Here is an 18592-nt window from a genome sequence, read left to right on the forward strand (position 1 = left end):
AAAAATGACACAGTAAATGCACATTTGATTTTTTTTCAAAGTCAGCATTCCAGCAAGCAGAGAAAGACAGCTCATCTTGTAAAGTATTTTAGAAGCCAAAACAATAGTAGCTTCAAGACAAAAAAAGCTCATTTTGGGGGCTAATTCCCATGCTATTGTGGTTTCTTTCTAATTAAATGGGGACTTTTACCTGACAAATTTCCAGCATTTCCGATATTACATGAAAACAAAATCTTTCAGCAATTTAAACTGCTCCTGGGTTATGTTTATTATGACATTTGGCAAGACTATGCATTCGTATTTGCATGCTGGTAACTAAGTGAAAAACATTTTAAGTTTATGAAGTAGAGCGTTCTACACCTATACTTACAGACGTTTCGTACTTCCAGCCTCAAGTAGAGACTGTGGAAGTCCTGTCAATCCCTGTAAAGGATGTTTCAGAACCATGGATAGATATTTTTCCTGCTGAAGGGCGTAAAGTTAAGGGGTTTGTTTACAATAACAAAGGCTGACAAGCATGATTATACCCTCTTGGTGTTCTAATTAGACAACGACTTATTCATTAGGAAAGGGCAAAATAGAATGCTAGTGAGGAAATGAGTATGTTAATATTACAAATTAGCTTTTATAATTGCCTGTTCAAATTGTCATGTATTTATTTTGTTTTTAAGTGTGCACTGAAACCTAATCTTAAGGTAATACAAATTCACATGTTCTATAAACCAAGACTTTTTTTTTTGCATTAAAAAAAAGAGCAATGGTTTAAAAACTAGCATATGCTAATTCAGAAATACATGTACAGCACCTGCTCTGCTGTGACCAAACCATCTGTTTAATGTCACAGAATATCTTAGGGCCTCTCGCTGAATATAAAAGGTATATTTATTCCATGCCTTTTACCTAGGCAGTTCCTGTTCTCTGGGGACAGGCTGGGAAGGGAGGACCAGTCACCTCCAGGGGGTTAAGGGTATTGTTACAGGAATATTTACACATCATTCTCAGAGAAAAAGACCTCAGAACACTGAAGGGGTTTAAGCGTTCAGGTAAACACCCAACCCAGCTCTATCCATTTTTCAACACGTCTGTGTTGTATTAATGGAAGATTTCCAGATTAGTAAAACACTGTAGGGCGTCTCTCTACACTTCCCTAGAGGAAAAAGGTTCCAAAAGGCCAAAGGGGTGAGGGGATCACAACCTAAAATCACAATTCCAAGAATGCAACCCATGACTATCCCACCAGAAACTCTACACTGCATCATTTTTATTCCGCCCATCCAGAAGCTCCTGATCGCCTTATCGCCACCCCAACAGGGAGAATAAAATGAAGGGAGGCGACATATATGTACCACCGTGCGGGCACACACACAAACGTGCACGGGAAGAGGTATATATATGCCTGGACCTCTCCATCATGCTGTGCGTGCCTGTGCATGGAAGGCGACTCCGCAGCGGCCGCGGGGACGCTTCCCTTGGGCAGCCCCTGCGCCCTTGACATGACAGCAGCGATCTGTCTCCTCTCCTCCTCGCTCAGCTGGCTCAGGTCCGCCTCCATGCCGGCTGGGATCCCGGGGTGCAGGGCGCTCCCCGAGCCGCCAGCCCCGCCTGCGGCCGCCGCCAGACCTTCGGGGAGCCCTTCCCCTTCCAAGCTCGCCTCGTTGCCCATGGTTCGGCGGGACACGTCCCGGTGCAGAAGCCCGCGGCCGTCCCTGCCCCGCCAGCCGGGGTCCGCCCCGGGGCGTGCACGCTGCCCAGCTCTGGGGGCTCCGCGCCCTCTCTCCCGGCTGCCCGGAGGAGCAGCGCGGGCTCAGCGCCGTCCGCAGGCGTTGCCCGCGGCCGGCCGCTCCTCCATGTTGGACAGCGCCAGGCGAGCTCCTCACACGCTGCCTCCGGGTTGCCGCCTCAGCGCCGGAGCAGCCCGGGAGCGGCAGAGCTCGGCCAGCCCGGCGCCGTCGGCCCCGCCCCGCGCCCCGCCCCCTCGCCGCCGCCGCAGTGCGCGTGCGCCGCCCCGAACAGGTGATGTCCGCCACGCCCACCCGCTCTGCGTCGCGTCGCGCGTAGGCGCCCAGGCAGCGGCTTAAAGGCAACGGATGATCCCGCGGTAAAAGGCGGGACGAACTGCGGACGCCTCTCTCAGGCACGTAGCTGGTTGCCTCAACCTGAGTTTTCCCGAACTCGGTTTAAGGGAGAGGGAAGTGGGGGTGGTGGCTGCAGCTTTGCCTCCTGGGATTTGTAGTTTAGGGTACGACCCCTACACACACACCCCCCACAAGAGATTGTGGAAGGATTTTTTTTTTTTTTTTTTTTAAATCTACTAGGAAAGGTTCAGGTAACTAAAGATAAGGAAAAAATGAATCCGTCTAGGTTTCGAGGTAAATTTCCAAGTATGAGCTAAAACGGTCCTTATGGTCGAGAACTTTACCAGAACCACTAGATTTAAGACTTTACAAAGTGATGTATTAGTAGACAGGCTTGAATTTTGAATGCTTATACCTTGCGCTTGTTCCTCAATGGACTACACCAAGGTAAAGAATTATGAGAAATTGTTCACCCAGAGAACGTGTTTTCAACATGTGTGACAGTGATGTGAAACTTCGGGGTCATGGTTTCAAACCCTGTCCACCCCCTCTATTGTTTTTAATTTTACAAATGTGAAGAGAAAAGCCGGATACGTCTCATCACACAGCTGCTTAGCAACAGAGATGGCTACATTTTCAGAACCGCACCACCACCACACACACTCCCTACTCTTCTTCGTAAAGACTATTTTAGTTACTGCTGGATCTGAAACTCCAAATTTGCCATATAATGTTCTCTTATAAAGTGTATTTAATGTCTCAATTTTTTATCTTAAAGAGGCCAAGACTAAGCATAAGGAGTTAGATTAATACACTGATACGAACAGGCTCTCAGAAATTCCCAAATTTTGGCAAAAAACAAAACATATCTCTATGTAGTAGGTACGAGTCTTCTACTTCCAATCTGAAAATCGGCACAATTGCAACAAACTGTGACTAAATTTGCTGTATTTAAAGATGGCTACTCAACAGGAAATTGCCTTATTTGTTGTGTCATTAGTAACCAATTAAATTTTGATTCTTTGATAATATATTAGGGATGTGACTTCCAAAGTCAAAACTCCAAGAGTCATTCTTTGAGATAAAGAGAATGTTTTCACAAACAAGTTAAGCCTAGAGGCAATCAGACTTTCTGATAGGCCCATTTAGAGGCAAATAGAATATGCTAATACTTTTCAAAGGGAATTTATTCCGTAGAAGATCACAATTAGGCACAAATCCTGCACCTTACAGCATTTCTCTTTGAGAATCAACCACTGTTCCCCAGTGGTCATTGCATGGAAATTGACATCATCTCTAGAACAATGGGCAAAAGGAAGATTCACATGTTAATTGTTTTCTCAAGCTTTGAGAGAATAAAATATTATCTGAGGTATGCACAGCCACAAACCACAAGCTTAAAACTGCAGCTTTAGAGTCACGATTAAGCTGAGAAAGTACCATATTAATTTTCATATTCTCCTCTTGCCGATGGAAAAGAACTTGGGAAGTAGTAAGAAAAAAGTCAATGATGGTCTGTATGCAGGCTAAGAAAATTAGTAGTTTGTAAGATATGAATTAATATATGGCCTGTTTTTGAAAAGTGTACATTCCCTTTCTTCTTTCCAACCTTCCCCCAGAAGCAGACTCCACCAGAAAATGAAAATAGATTGCATGGTAGGAAAATAAATGGACTGTTAAATGAGCTCTAAGGACCAGAGAGCTGAGGGTATGTTTGAAGTGTATACTTTCAAAATTGACTCTGTCATCAGGACCTTTTTGTAAAGCTAATTTCCTTTCCAATTGTCTATCTGGGCTCGTGGCTAGTCCTTGGGAGGTGAGTTGTTGATGTTGTTATTGAGACAGGGCCTTACATAGCCCAGACTGACCTCAGACTGGTGCTATAGCTAAAAATGGCTTTGATAGCTTACTCCTGCTTCGTGTGTGGTGCTTGGGATATTAAATCTGGGTCTTCATGCCCAGTAGGCAAACACTCTGCCAACTTTGATATAAACAGAAACAATAAAGCACAGTCTGAAAGTACTTTCTTATGTGTGAATTATCAGAAATCTGAGGTACAACTCAGGTAGTATAATGGCTAGAACTCAAGTGGTGGATTATGTCATGAAAGTTCTTTTTTTTTTTTTCCAGAAAAAGAAACCACTTGGATTTCTCTGAAGAATAAAAAGGAGGCAGTTTGAACTAGGGATTGCTATAGATTATACATCAAATTAGGCAGATAGATATGGTCAGAAGGGACCTTCATGCCACTTATTTTGGACAGGGAAAATGTCTTCAGTGCTACAACCAGTGGCTGTATGGTGCTTCATAGGACCTGGTATGTCACTGGTACCTTAAGGCATAGTAAACAGACTGGTGATGCCCTACTTACAATATTTGTTGCCCAGAGTGCAGGGAATCATATGGAAGAAGGGGGAGTTAGTAAGACCTGGAGAGGACAGGAGCTCCACAAGGACCAAATATATCTGGGCACAGAGGTCTTTTCTGAGACTGATTCTCCAACCAAGGACCATGCATGGAGGGAGATAACCTAGAACCCCTGCTCAGATGTAGCCCATGGTAGCTCAGTATCCAAGTGGGTTCCCCAGTAAGGGGAACAGGGACTGTCTCTGACTGAACTCAGTGGCTGGCTCATTGACCCCCCTCACCCCCGCCCCTAGGGAGGAACAGCCTTGCTAGGCCACAGAGGAGGACATTGCAGCTGGTCCTAATGAGACCTGATAAGCTAGGGTCAGATGGAAGGGGAGGAGGACCTCCCCTATCAGTGGACTTAGAGAGGGGTAGGGAGGAGATGAGGGAGGGATGGGGAGGGAATGAGTAAGGAGGCTACAGCTAGGATACAAAGTAAATAAACTATAATTAATATAAAAATTTTTTAATTAAAAATATTTGTTGTCCTGTGTTCCTCATAGAGGCAAACTAGTGACTTTTTAATAAATTTATATTTAATTGAAAATAGTTTGGATCTAATTCTTCCATCCTGATACAATGATCAGGAAACAAGTCAATTTATAAAATTTTCTATGATACATGCCTTTTATCAACCTAAATTGGTAGCTTTGGATATGAAATCTTTTCATTTACTTCTATACATGGATAGATTCTAATGTAGTATATAATATGATAGTTAGGAACTAAGCATGACTGGGAAATACCTTGGAAAGCAGTTACCCCATTTTACCCATGCCCTTGCAGTTATCATTCATGCTAGGATATTTTAAAAAATCACATGTTACCATATATGAAAGATCTAAAGACTTTGAAATAATTGAAATGATAGTAGCTTGCAGTTAGGAGGGAAAGTTGAGGGTTCGGGGAGGAGGAACAGATAAGGAAGAGCAGGTGGGATGGCAGGTAGCCGCACTTGTATACTATGAGATACACTAAAGATGTATTGAACGCTACGCTGGGATGAAGCGTTGGTTTTCAGAGTCAGAACTCATAAAATCTAAAGTCCCCTTCACAGTGGGACTTCCAAATTGCCCATCAAGGGGTAAAGGAGATTTCTTTTACTCAAACCAAAACCATTCTTTGTTCTTGTTCTGACAGAAAAAAACAACCAAGCTCCAATCACAAACCGAGGTGGGAATGTTATGTAACTCCAAGTTGAGCTTAACAGCTTTTCCTTCTTTATATCCTAATATCTCAGTCTTCCTAAAGCAGCCCAAGGTGTTAGGATTACATGGAGAAAACTGTAGTTCCCCAAAAATACAAGTTCAGGGCTAAGGTTACCTCAGCAACCCTTAAGCCCTCTGAAGAAAGTGGGCCCCCTTCTGGTTACAGTTAAATCAGTGACCTGAGTGTAGATGGCAGAACCAAGAGGTCAACATCGCATCACAAAGGATCCTCATGGTGGTGATGGTGCTGTTAATAGTAATGCGGTATTAATACAAGGAAAAGCTGCTCTTAAATCCCATGGTTTGTGGTTTCAGTTGAACTATATAACTGGTAGTGACAGATCTTGCATCCTGTAATTATACACAATGCTTTAAAGTTCACTTTTACTATGTTTTATATATTTACTGTTTATTGTACTTCTAATTCCCTTTGTGTGAAACTGAGATTGACCCATTTATTCAAATCTTGCAGATCTATTCTTCTAAATTATGAAGTAGAAAAGTCCAGTTATCTTGAACATGTACATGTCTATTTCATGAAAAGCCACAATAGTTAAAACTCTAACAAAGTTACATTAAACCATCCAAAACTTACTCATGAGAAGGTTTTTTTTTTTTTTTTTTTTTTTGAGGAATACTTACACATACCTACTAGGAACTGCTGAAGGAGAAGAATAACAGTCTCAATGTCCTATGTAAGACGGCTACATGACAGGTGTATACATCCCTAGAGGAAACTTGAGGACAGAGAAATACTCGTGAGAAATTACAAACATAATATAAATTATTATCTGCTGTATAATTTTTTATATAAAACAATTAAAGCCATCTACTATTCAGTTACTACTGAAACCCTAAAGAAACTGAGATGACACCATACAGGGGATACTTGAAATAGAAGTGTACGCCTATTTGAATTTCTCTGCAGAATAAAAAGGAGACAATTTGAACTGGGGACTGCCGTAGATTATTGGGCAATTAGGTGGATCCACGTGATAATAAGGGAACTTAGCGGCATTTATTTTGGAAAGGGGAATGTCTTCAGGGCTGCAACCAGTGGCTGTGTGGAACCTTATAGGACCTGACTTGTCATTGGCACCTCAAGGCATTTTCTGTTGAAAGTACGTTGTACAATCCAGTTTTATCCCTGTCATAGGCATGCAAATATTGTCAATATGACCAAAGAATTATAGAAATGTGATAGTTAATTTTGTGTATCAACTTAAATGGATCACAATCTACAGCCTTAGCTAAATGGATATAGCTAAGATGCTATGCTTTTTTTCCCTAGACAAAAATGCTTTGTCTTCTTTATTGGAAAGATAGTTCTGCTTGCAAATACAGTCCCATGCTGGCCCAGGCTACAGAATGAGGCCCTGCCCCCCCCCAAAAAAAAAGAAAAAAAGAAAAAGAAATCACTAAATAAATGCAATGAAAAAAAAATCTACATATTTTAATTGTATATAGTGCTTTAATAAGAAATTATCTCTATTATTTTCAGCTTGTCATGTTTTATTTCAATTAGGAATAGATTGCTTTAGTTCCAATTGTAGCATAAGAACTATATTGCTCCCTCTTTCAGGAGCCATTTGGGGAATGTTTAATTTTATTTTAACTGAGCTCTAGGTTTGCCAGGTTAATTATTGATGAGTAAGCTCGGGGTAGAAATGGCATTATATAATTCTGCCTCAGGTTTCTCATATCTTTATCCATTCAGTTTTTGCTCCCATGTGACGATTAGTATCTGCTCTTGGCAGATGGTCCATAACGTACTTAAACAACAGTGTTTCCTGTTTTTAGTGGTCTTCATTGCAAGGGTCTCAAACTTTTGAAATTCATCAGCCATACAATGTTGCAGTAGCTGTCACATTTACAAGTGGCTAAACTGCAGAAATCAATCAGCGTACCAGTCTCCAGAACAAATTTTGAATAATTTCTTCTTGCCACTAAAGAAACCTAATTTTTCACACATTTTATTCTCATCATTCATGTCAAGCAAACAGATTCAAAATTCCAGTGCTTCAAAGAAAAACAATTATAGTATCAATCTACTAATGATACTCCAAAATATATTACCTATCTTTCAATGACTTGCTTGCAGTTCCTTGCAGGAAGCATGGCTACTTTTAATTACAGGTAGTAAAATATACAGGGAGGATTTGAAACATTTTCACAGAGGAAAATCTGCTTTGAAGATAATACACTTATACTTTCTAGTCACTCTGTCTATTTCATTCCTTTCTCAAACGTGCCCGGAAGGAAGATAAACCATTTGGTACCTGGAGCATGGATGTACTTTCCAGTTTAACAACTGATGCTCAGTGGCTGAAGAGCCTCTGTGGGCTGAAGAGCTTCTGTGGGACCACCTTTTTTGCCTGATTGCACTACCAACAAATTGTGATTTCTTTAGCTTTGCTCAATAGGACAGGATTCCTTTATTATCAGCCACTTCAAGCACCTATAATATACCGATGCTAAACTTACATTAGGGTACAAAGGAGACTAATCCTGTTCTTGCAGAGTGTTAATTGTGTCCAGGGAAACTCATTTCAAAGGGATTTATACTTCAGATTATTTCAGCCAGGCCTCCAGGGAAAAACAAGCTGTAACTGTCTATATCAAGATGAGGATGCAAGCCTTGGGGTGAAAGCTCCAGGACCATCCTCTCTATGTGCTAGTAGGTAGCAAAGCTTCTACATGTGTCTACGTGCTCAGTTTCAATGAAGCAGAATGCTTCCCACTGCCCTTCAGATTCTCAGGGACACACCAATTCTATTTTGACAATATATTTCCTTTTAATTCCCCACTGTGCTATGTCTGACAATGACAACCTTCTCAACTTCTCCAAAGAGATCCAGAAATTCAGACTCCAAGAGCAGACAGAACTGCATGTAACACTGAAGCAAGCAGAGGAAGGATCCTCCTTAGGCCACCCAACTTCTGCCCTACTTCCCTGTCACCTTTGTGACTTGCAAAGAGTTCTCTGATTATTTCTGTGTGTTTAAAATTCATTTTGCATGGTACTTGGTTGGAGTAGGAGTCTCTGGAAAGACCCCTGTGTTCTCATTTTCTGGTTCTGTTGCTCTCCTTGTGGAGTTCCTGTCCTCTCCAGATCTTACTATTTCCCACTTCTTTCATAAGATTCCATGCACTCTGCCCAACAGTTGGCCATAAGTCTCAGCATCTGCTTTGATTGTCTGCAGGGCAGAGCCTTTCGGAGGTCCTCTGTGGCAGGTTTCTAACTTGTTTCCTGTTTTCTTCTTCTTCTGATGTCCATCCTCTTTGCCTTTTGGGATGGGGATTGAGCATTTTAGTCAGAGTTCTCCCTCTTGATTAGTTTCTTTAGATGTACAGATTTTAGTAGGTTTATCCTATATTATATGTCTATATAAGTGAGTATATACCGTTTACCAGGCCACAGGAAATGACAATGCAGCCACTCCTGATGAGATTTGATAGACTAAGATCAGAAGGAAGGAGAGGGGGACCTCCCCTATCAGTGGACTTGGGGAGGGGCATGCACGAAGAAAGGGGAGGGGAAGGTAAGATTAAGAGGGGAGGAGGTAGGGGTTTATGGGGGGATACAAAGTGAATAAAGTGTAACTAATAAAAGTTAAAAAAAAATTCATTTTGCATATATCGGCCATAGTGATTTAAACAAGTCACCTTGAAGAACTAACAAGTCAGAAAAAAAATTGATAATATGAAAGCACATCAAAGAGCTCATAAAACAGTGAGCCAATACTAGGACAAATCTCAAGAGACAGGAAACAGTGTGATGTTTCTGTGCTAGAAATTTTTCTGGTTTGTTTTTTTTAAATGAACTTTTCTTTCTACATGCTTCTTGATTGAAGAGGGAATGTACAAAAGCCTGGAGTCTGTGAAGGGAAACACATCCAACATCAGAATGTACTAACATTGGAGGTTTACTTGGTGAAGGTGAATGGGAAAGTGATCACCTTTTTTTTTTTTGTCATTTAAGTTTTCATGGAAAACTTAATTCATCTGAAACTATGTTTCTGATACTAAATTGACCAGAACTGTTGGTGCCTCCATATTAAAGGTCCAAAGCAAGGTAAGCCATTGTCTGCAGGCAGGTGCTGTCATCCTGGTCCTCTAAGCCTGCCATCTATAGGGAATAGGTAGTGTCTGATGATTAGATTTTAGTTACTTGATGACAACTGGTGAAGACTAGCCCATGTTTGAAATATCTCATAAAAAGGATGGGACAAGAAACTGGAGAGAATAAAGACAACCAGTATCACGAGGAACCTGGCTGATCCTTGAGCCAGAGACTATAACAATTGCTTGTGGGTTTTCTGGGCAATGTCTACTATCTGGACCTTCTGCATTAGCACCACTTCAGAACTTATGGGAAAACCACGTTCTCAAGCCTGGCCCCAGAAAAGTGGAATCAGAGTCTGTATTTTCATAGAGCCCTTAACTTCTGATAATATCAAAATTTGAAAGAATGCATGAGAATAAGCAAGTCTGAAGCAGATCAGTAATAGTGTAGAAAAAGAATTGTTAGCAAAGCAGATGTACAACTTGATTTCAGAGCGCGGAGTTGAAAGCACAATGAACGTTCTATATGAACATCATCTGAATGATGGTGCTTTGACATTCTTTCAAATCCCACTGATGCATACAAACCCAATAAAGGAAAGGAAACAACAGTATCTAACTCTTTTTAAACGGCTTTCTGCTATGGACCTAGAGAGTGTGGCTATTTAGACTGTATACATTTGGTCGTGGTGGAGGTGTAATTGGAATTTGGTTTGTGAGTCTGGGACTTGTGCTCTTTCCATTGAATGCATCAAACCATAGTCATCTGGGTATGGTGAGCAAGGCTGACTGTGGAAAGCAATTTAGCTGTTTTGAAAGTCTCAAAATATGAACTCCCATGTATCTTTAGGTGTGAAACTCTGCTGTTGAAGTCATTCACAGATTCTCTTTACCATCTGATGACAGTTTACCCTGATTTGTTTCTAAAACATTATCGTGTGTAGAGCTAACATTCAAACAAGATCAAAACAAAATTAAAGATAAACAAAAATATAAAGTTGAATAAATCCTTGAGGTAAATAAAGGTGGCAGATTGTGCTTAAGTAAGTGAATTTGAGTGACATAATTTAGGAAAACCTCAGTAAGCTTTTCAAGGTATACAACTGAATAAAATGATAACAGGTCAATTTCCTCCTTCAAAAGTATAAGTATATATACATACATATTTGCATATAACAACAATTAATGAAAGAAGAGGTCATGAATTTGAAAGAGGACAAGGAGGGCATGTGGGAGGATTTGGAGAGAGGAAAGGGAAGGGAGAATTCCTCTAATTATAACCTCAAAACAAAAAGAAGTAATTAGAAAAACAAAAGTAACCACAGATGACAAGCCAACTGTTAGAGGACTCGACATGCCTTACATGTGTGTGCCATAGCACCTGCAAAATCCTGTTTGTGACATTATTGTATTTGGTAAATTCCTCATTAAGAATTTTGACTTCCCATTGTTTTTGAAAAATTGATAGTTAACCACAAAGATTACCATCCAGAGATAGTCTCCTGCTTTCAGTGCTATGCGCCTTCTGCTTCCTGTGGATCTGTGTATTCGACTACTCTATAATCTTCACATCTCACCAAGCAAGGAATAGTCTTCCTACAAGTAAGAGATAACTACCTGGGACTTGGAAATTTCATATTTCATTTTGGACATATCAGTTGATCTACATTTTTTTAAAATGAGTAGATACAATATAATTATAGATTTCAACCATGATTTCCTCTTTCTACCTCTACCTTAGTCTTATTACTGTTTTTTTTTCTTTGAAAATACATTGGTTTTGTATGCCTGAGTGATAATTAGTGACACATTTAACTTCCCTGTAGCCTGCATGTATCTTGGTTGTAATTAATAACCATGTAGGTAGCATAATAGTGATAGCAATATAAAAGCAAAAATAGCAGTCTCTCTGAATCCTGCCCAGGCTTCCGGGCTTTCTCAAATTCATTTCCTCCATGGAACTATCCCAGATTATTATTGTCGCTGGTAAAATATCAGTGTTATCTTGAGATGTTATTTCTTTTATCAAATGAATTGAATTAATAACCTTACAGATTAACTATTTTAAAAATATGTTTACTAAATATATCAACTCTGTTCTATGTTTTCTTATTCCACAAAATTGCCTTCTATAGGAGAGATTGTACATCCTGACAGATAAGCTAGTTATGAGTTCTGGAAGTTTAAATCAAAGATTCAGTCAACAAATGGAATGTCTTTCCTATCATTAGATAAACATGAGTCTATTCCCGGTATACTTTCTAAATACCTTCTTTGACCTCCTTTCTCCTGCAGCTATACATTTTCATTTTTAGCTCATATGATTTTCAAGAGTTTTATTAAATAAGTACACTTAGCAGTACTAATCTCTAACACACCCCTAACAGAATTGTTTCACAGTGACGGTATTATATTCCTCAAACTGTTAAAATTAGGGCACAGTGATCAGTGGCTTTAGTCCGAGCACCTAGGAGGCAGGCATAGGTGGATCTCTGTATGAAGTCAGCCTCACCTACATAGTGAATTCCAGTACTGTCCCCTTTCATCTTTCATCTTTCTAGACACATGGGCTCATTTCTCCTTCAAGTATGCCAAAGCAGACTTATAACTTAGAATCTTTGTATTTGCCATTCTTTGTACCTAGAAAAGTCTGTCTATATAGGCTCACAAAGATATATTTTAGAAGCCTTCTCAATGTCACTTTTTACAGGGGACCTTACTTGTATCTTTAGTTATCTGTACATTAGTTGTCTCCATTGGCTCTTACTGCTTCACATTTCTCTACATTGGATACACCATTTATATAATTTTATTTATTCTTTTATCAACCAGTATGGATACTGCATTTGAACAAGATGTCTTTTGTGTGTGGATGTGTTTCCTGATTATCTTTAATGCCAAGAATAGTGTCTGCCTGGAACTATTAGTAGGTATTCAACTAATAGTTTCTGTCTTTGAGGTTTTTTTTCCTGAGCAAATGACAACAGATTAACAAGGTACGTATGAAAAAAGAAAATAGATGAGATCGAATTATATCATAATCTGATGATTTCAGAAGAAACTACCCATTGTACCTTTGAACAGTACGAACGACTTTTGTATGAAAGTAGGTACCAGATGTGCCACTTTAATATTCTCTAGCCATCCATGGTGTCCATGTGCATCCACATCTTTGTCATACATTGCACAGTAATTTTCTTGGACACTCTACATTCAATATGCATAAATTTTAAAACTACCTGTGTTCCTGTGCTCTGCTGTGCTAACTGTATCGATGATGGCAAAATTTCTTACCCAAGCCAGTAATGAGAAAGTTGTTCTAGAATTTTCTTCATCCTGTCCAGGAACATATCAGCACTTCTTAGATAAGAACACCAAGCCTATCTCTACCCTGTTCTTATCTTTTGAAGTAACTGTGGCAAGATAATGCTGGAAAGAGAAACATACAGGATTATTTTCTGTGTTGTTCTCCGTTCTTTTGCTCTAAGCAAGAAGATAAATATACAGGTATCATTTTTAAACCATATGAAGTTTTGTTTGTTTTGTTCTGATTTTGTTTTGTTTCAGTATTGATTATATGAGAGTGGCTTAAGTAGCAAAAGAGAAATATCAATGACAAAGACATTAAATCAGATGCATAGTATTCCATAGAAGTCTATGCTCTGTACATAATGATGTTCATACCATTCACATTTTAATCACATGACCGAGAGAGTCTAGAATCAATAGAGGACTATATGCACTCTTCGACAGTGGTACTGTAAATTACTAGAAGAAGCCATTACCAAACACCTCCCTTACTGTTGCACAAGTCCTTGAATGGTAGCAAAAACATGCAGCTTGGGATTCCAACAGAATTAAAATTTAGTGTTTTTCCAAGGTAGCAGGTGGTGGTCCTGGAGTTCTCAAGTTCTATAAGAAATAATTACCCATTGAATTTAGGTATTTGTAGTCTAAAATTGTTATCAGTTTTTCTTTCTCCCATCATACCTTCCTCCTTACTTTCCTTTCTTCTTCTCTTCTCTGTCTCCTTGTTCACTGTTAAGAAACAAAGTTCCTAAGATGACTAAAATTTTAAACTAACAGTTTTATTTAAGAAAAATCCATAGGATTAGAAAGAGAAAGAAAGGCAAAAGAAAGCTTGAGGCTCTGGGGCCTACAACTTCATCATACCTATTAAGCTTAGGAGACTGCAGTATTTATTTGTCTTTAATCAACTAATTTTCCACAGTTAGAAAAAAATCTGATATACCTCAAAAAGAATATTTTTTTAAAATAAAAAGTAAGTTCACTCCAATACCTAGAATCTTGGAGAGATTAAGTAGAGAGACTAGAAACTATTAGAAGTTGTAGATGAAATGATACAAAAAGTAAATAGTAAGTTTAAATACCTATTTATGACTCAGTCAGGTATTTTAGTGCATCCAGCTGAATAAGGAACAATTTTGGTGCACACTTAACCAGAATGTTATAGTCAAACTTTTCTTGTTCGGAATTCTAAGACCCAGAGAAATCTCTGGTCTTCCCAGAACCATTCCTCTTAACTTTCAAACCTAATGATAATTTGGAAGACACAACCAGTTGTGGAGAACAGATAGGTAGGTTTGATATCAACAGATACATAAGCATTTAACTGAGATTTGTATTTTTGCTTTTTTTTTAAAAGAGGTATATTTGGTTGACTTACTGACAGCTATACCACACTTATTGATCCCTCGTGGATTTTCGGTCATTTTAAGTAAGATCTGTATATCCACTTTTCAAAGTATACAATACTTTAATATTGAACAAGTTTACAATTTAATGAATAAACAAAATTGCATTCTATTAATGCTATTTTATCTTCTTATTTGAAATTCTTGAGAAACAGGAATCTCTCTCTATTGCAAGCCTCATAATTATGATGACTTTGCAAGATTAGGAACAAATACAGAACACTGAGTGGAACAGGGCTGTAAAACGTGCTATTTGTCTTTTGAAGTGTGCTGGTCAGCTATTTTTAAGATTATTCTTCAATTTGAGTTTGTCTGATGTGTTCTCATGATTAGATTTAGAGTATGCAGTTTTTGGCAAGAACACTACAGAAATTACACGCTTTTTCTCAGTGCCCTCTTCTCCTGGGGTCCAGACTGTCGAGAACATTCTCAGCAAATGTCCTCTTAGCTCAGTGAGTAAGAAATAGTGTTTGATTTTATGGCATGGCTAGAATACTCCTCACTTTCTTCCTATATAGAGTTTGGATCCCAAAGGTACTTTATTTAAAAAATTAAATATAGGTATTTACTGATAATTAAGCAAAGATATACTAACAAAATAAGCATTACTAATTTTATTCATATTCTCACATTTATGTCTCCTATCAATCTGTCACGGTATATATTGCACAATGCCCTTTCTTTTTCTATGATTCCTATTGTCTCCAAACACCCACTCCCACACTTATCCCCACACAGATCAAAGTGATAAATGTGACTGAAGTGCTTTAATATAACAAAGGAAATAAACAACAAAGCAAATTCAATAAAGACATAGTATTTGTTAACTATATATTTGTTGAAAGGCTACTATGGACAGTATGTAAGGAAATCAAATAATCCAATACTAAACATCCACATCAGATAGAAAAACCAAAAAAAAAAAAAAAAACCCACAAGAATATGGAGTTCCGTTGATGATAAAGGATTAGGGTATACAATCAAAACTAACAAATGAGAGTTCTGATTTTTTTAAAACCAAATTTCTCATACCAATGACTGAAATACTTAAATAGCAGTGAAAGATATGGTGATTTTTTTTTCCTAGTGAAGCTTGCATTTTTGGGAAGTGAGAATAATTATAATTAAACACAAATAACAAAAATATGAAGACCTTAAAATTCCAAAAGTAATGGACAGGAAAGTGAGCTCTGATAACTAAAGAAAGTGATGGCAAATTGAATAGAATCAAAGTTGGCTTCAAACCAGCTTTAGAGACCTAAATGATGTATGTGAAGACCCAATGGTAAGTAATCTATACAGAAACAGCTCTGAGATAAAAAGAATATAAAACAGCAATGAACTTAGTGAGTACAAGGAGAGCATTGTGGCTGGAAAGGAGGCCATGAAGAAAGGAGTTTGATATAAAGTAGAGAGAAACAAGTAGATGCCAAATAATATTTCAAGGCCACTGAGTCAAGGCAAAAGATTCTGGTTTTATTAAAGAGCAATAGCAAGCCACTGGAGGCTGGAAAAGAACGATAATAAAAAGCAACACGATTGGAATTATTTTATTCATCTTTTCTTTTTCACATCCTTATATTATTCTGGCAACTTGTTTACGTCAGTGGTTAATCAGTATTAAGGTTCCCCAAACACTAGGTAGGGCTTCCCATACTAGAGGTCATTGGACTAGCTTCGCCATTGTGATACAATGGAAGGGATATCAACCGCAACAAAAAGAATGAAATACATGGAGAAAGATACTTCCTCTACCCTTAGAAATGCGGCTTCATGATTTTGAAACTGAAAGGCAGCCGGTTTCTGGAGGACAGATGATGGTGTGATGTATCATTGAGGATTCTTGAGTGTTCTTTCTCACCTCACTCTAGAACGTTCTGTAAAAATATGAGGGTGCAGTCACAATCAGAGGGAAAAGGGATTTTTTTTTCTGGGTTCTGTGTGTTACCATCAGATTTATCTAAGGACCACTTAAAACAAACATATATAGGAGCCTGTCACTCTTGTTCTTTCTACATTCTGCTTTCCTTAAGGAAGCTGTAAGTCTCACATTTCAGAACATAGAATAAAAAATCAACATCAGTGACTAAAGTTAGTCAGGAGACAGGGTAACAAAGCTGATGAGTGGCTTTACTTTTTATCATAAAGCATTCAGAATTCAGTGATTTTTCTCGTGTTAAAGAATAAGAACCTGCCCTACATGAAGGCTGAGTGAGAGCCGCTATATTGCTGCATGGTCTGCTTCACTCACTTTTACCTAGGACAAAATTTTGGCTCTAAATTACCTTTCTGGAAAATTGCTAAATTTCCAGCTCCGTTTATAAAGCATAGTTGCAGACTAATGCTTTGAAGAGGTAGGCATTTTACCCTAAAAAAAAAAAAAAAAAAAATAGAAAGCCAGCTTCTTTTAGATATTATAGTCAAGATGCCAAAAATAATTTTCTAGCAGACTTTAGAAGGTGTCTAGTCTGAGAAATACAACTCTTTTAGAGACTGAAATTTTCTATAAGTTCCTAAACCAGAGAATTCATTAGAAATTTAACATTGAAGAAAAGATGATAAAACATGGCATTAAATTCTGCCCCATTTTTGTTTCTGTTTGTTTTTATTTTCTTTCACCATAAGATTATTATTATTACTGTTTATTATTATTGTATGGTATAAACTTTCAGTGGTATTATGAGTCCACAGATAAGTATATGATTTTCTATAAAGGAATCCAGAATAATGAGATGGACTCATACTTTACTTTTTTGTTGATACAGTAAAATATTGACCAAAACCAACCTGTAAAGGAAAAGCTTTACACCAGCTTATAAGTTACAGTCCATCATCAAGAGAAGATTTAAGATATAATTTTTAAATCTCTTTACATGAGATGTGTGAATTCCTTGTGGAGCTCCAGACCCTTCCAGGTCTTTTTATCTCCCCTTCCCTCATAAGATTCTCTGCACTCTGCCCAAAGTTTGACTATGAGTCTCAGCATCTGCTTTGATACCCTGCAGAGTAGACTCTTTCAGAGGCTCTCCGTGGTAGGCTCCTGCCTTGTTCCTTATTTTCACCTTCTTCCTATGTCTATCCCATTTGCCTTTCTGAATGAAGATTGAACATCTTACCAGGGTCCTTCTTCTTCCTTAGCTGCTTTAGGTGTACACATTTTAGTATGATTAGCCTATATTATACGTCTAATAGTGACTTAAGTGAGCATATACCATGTGTGTTTTTCTGCTTCTGGGATACCTCACTCAGGATGATCTTTTCTAGTTCCCACCATTTGCCTGAAAATTTCATGATTTCCTTGTTTTTAATTGCTGAGTAGTATTTTATTGTGTAAACGTACCACAATTTACAGAACCAAAAAATCTGGGCACAGGGGTCTTTTCTGAGACTGATACTCCAAGCAAGGACCATTCATGGAGATAACCTGGACCCCTTGCGCAGAGGTAGCCCATGCAGCTCAGTCTCCAAATGGGCTACCTAATAAGGAGAGCAGGTCTCTGACATGAACTCAGTGGCTGCCTCTTTGATCACCTCCTCCTGAGGGCGGAGCAGCCTGACAGGTCACAGAGGAAAACTATGAAAGATTGTCCTGATGAGACCTGATAGTCTAGGGTCAGATGGAAGGGGAGGAGGTCCTCCACTATCAGTGGACAGGGGAAAGGGCATGGGAGAAAAAGAGGGAGGGAAGGAGGGCTGGATTGGGAAGGGATGAGAGTGGGACTACAGCTGGGATATAAAATGAATAAATTATAATAAAAATTATATTTAAGAAGAAATATATGAATCAATAAATGGGCATTTTAAAAGATTTTCAATTCAGAGTAAACATGTGTGTTATTCCTATTTGCTGTGTCCTATACAGTTAATACTGTTTTATTTTCCTTACTGAGTCAAGTTCTTTAAGGGGTTTTAAACATGTTTTTCTTTGTGTACATTCAATATATGCTGCTCATAATGCCAGGCTGCTCTGGGGCCTATGTGATTTGATGACATTAGTGTCTTCAATATTCTTATTTGGAGAAATAAATATGCTGCTCTTGATATTGAATATGAATTATTAAATATATCATTTCTCATGGAAAATGACTATCCAAGTAAAATTTCTTTATAATTGAATAAT

At 38.5% G+C, this 18592-nt stretch overlaps 1 protein-coding gene across 6 annotated transcripts in view; it reads right to left on the bottom strand.

Annotated features, from left to right (window-relative positions):
- Pclo (piccolo presynaptic cytomatrix protein) overlaps positions 1–1962 on the bottom strand; it is a 321060-nt gene extending 319098 nt beyond the window's left edge. For all 6 annotated transcript variants that reach the window (XM_060373892.1, XM_060373895.1, XM_060373894.1 and 3 more), the window contains exon 1: positions 1425–1962. In XM_060373892.1, the coding sequence (XP_060229875.1) occupies positions 1425–1663 (239 nt within the window). In that variant the 5' untranslated portion in view covers positions 1664–1962. The remainder of the gene's footprint in view (positions 1–1424) is intronic.
- Positions 1963–18592: the final 16630 nt, after the last annotated feature.

This window comes from Meriones unguiculatus, chromosome 21 (genome assembly GCF_030254825.1).
Source record: "Meriones unguiculatus strain TT.TT164.6M chromosome 21, Bangor_MerUng_6.1, whole genome shotgun sequence".
NCBI lineage: Eukaryota > Metazoa > Chordata > Mammalia > Rodentia > Muridae > Meriones > Meriones unguiculatus.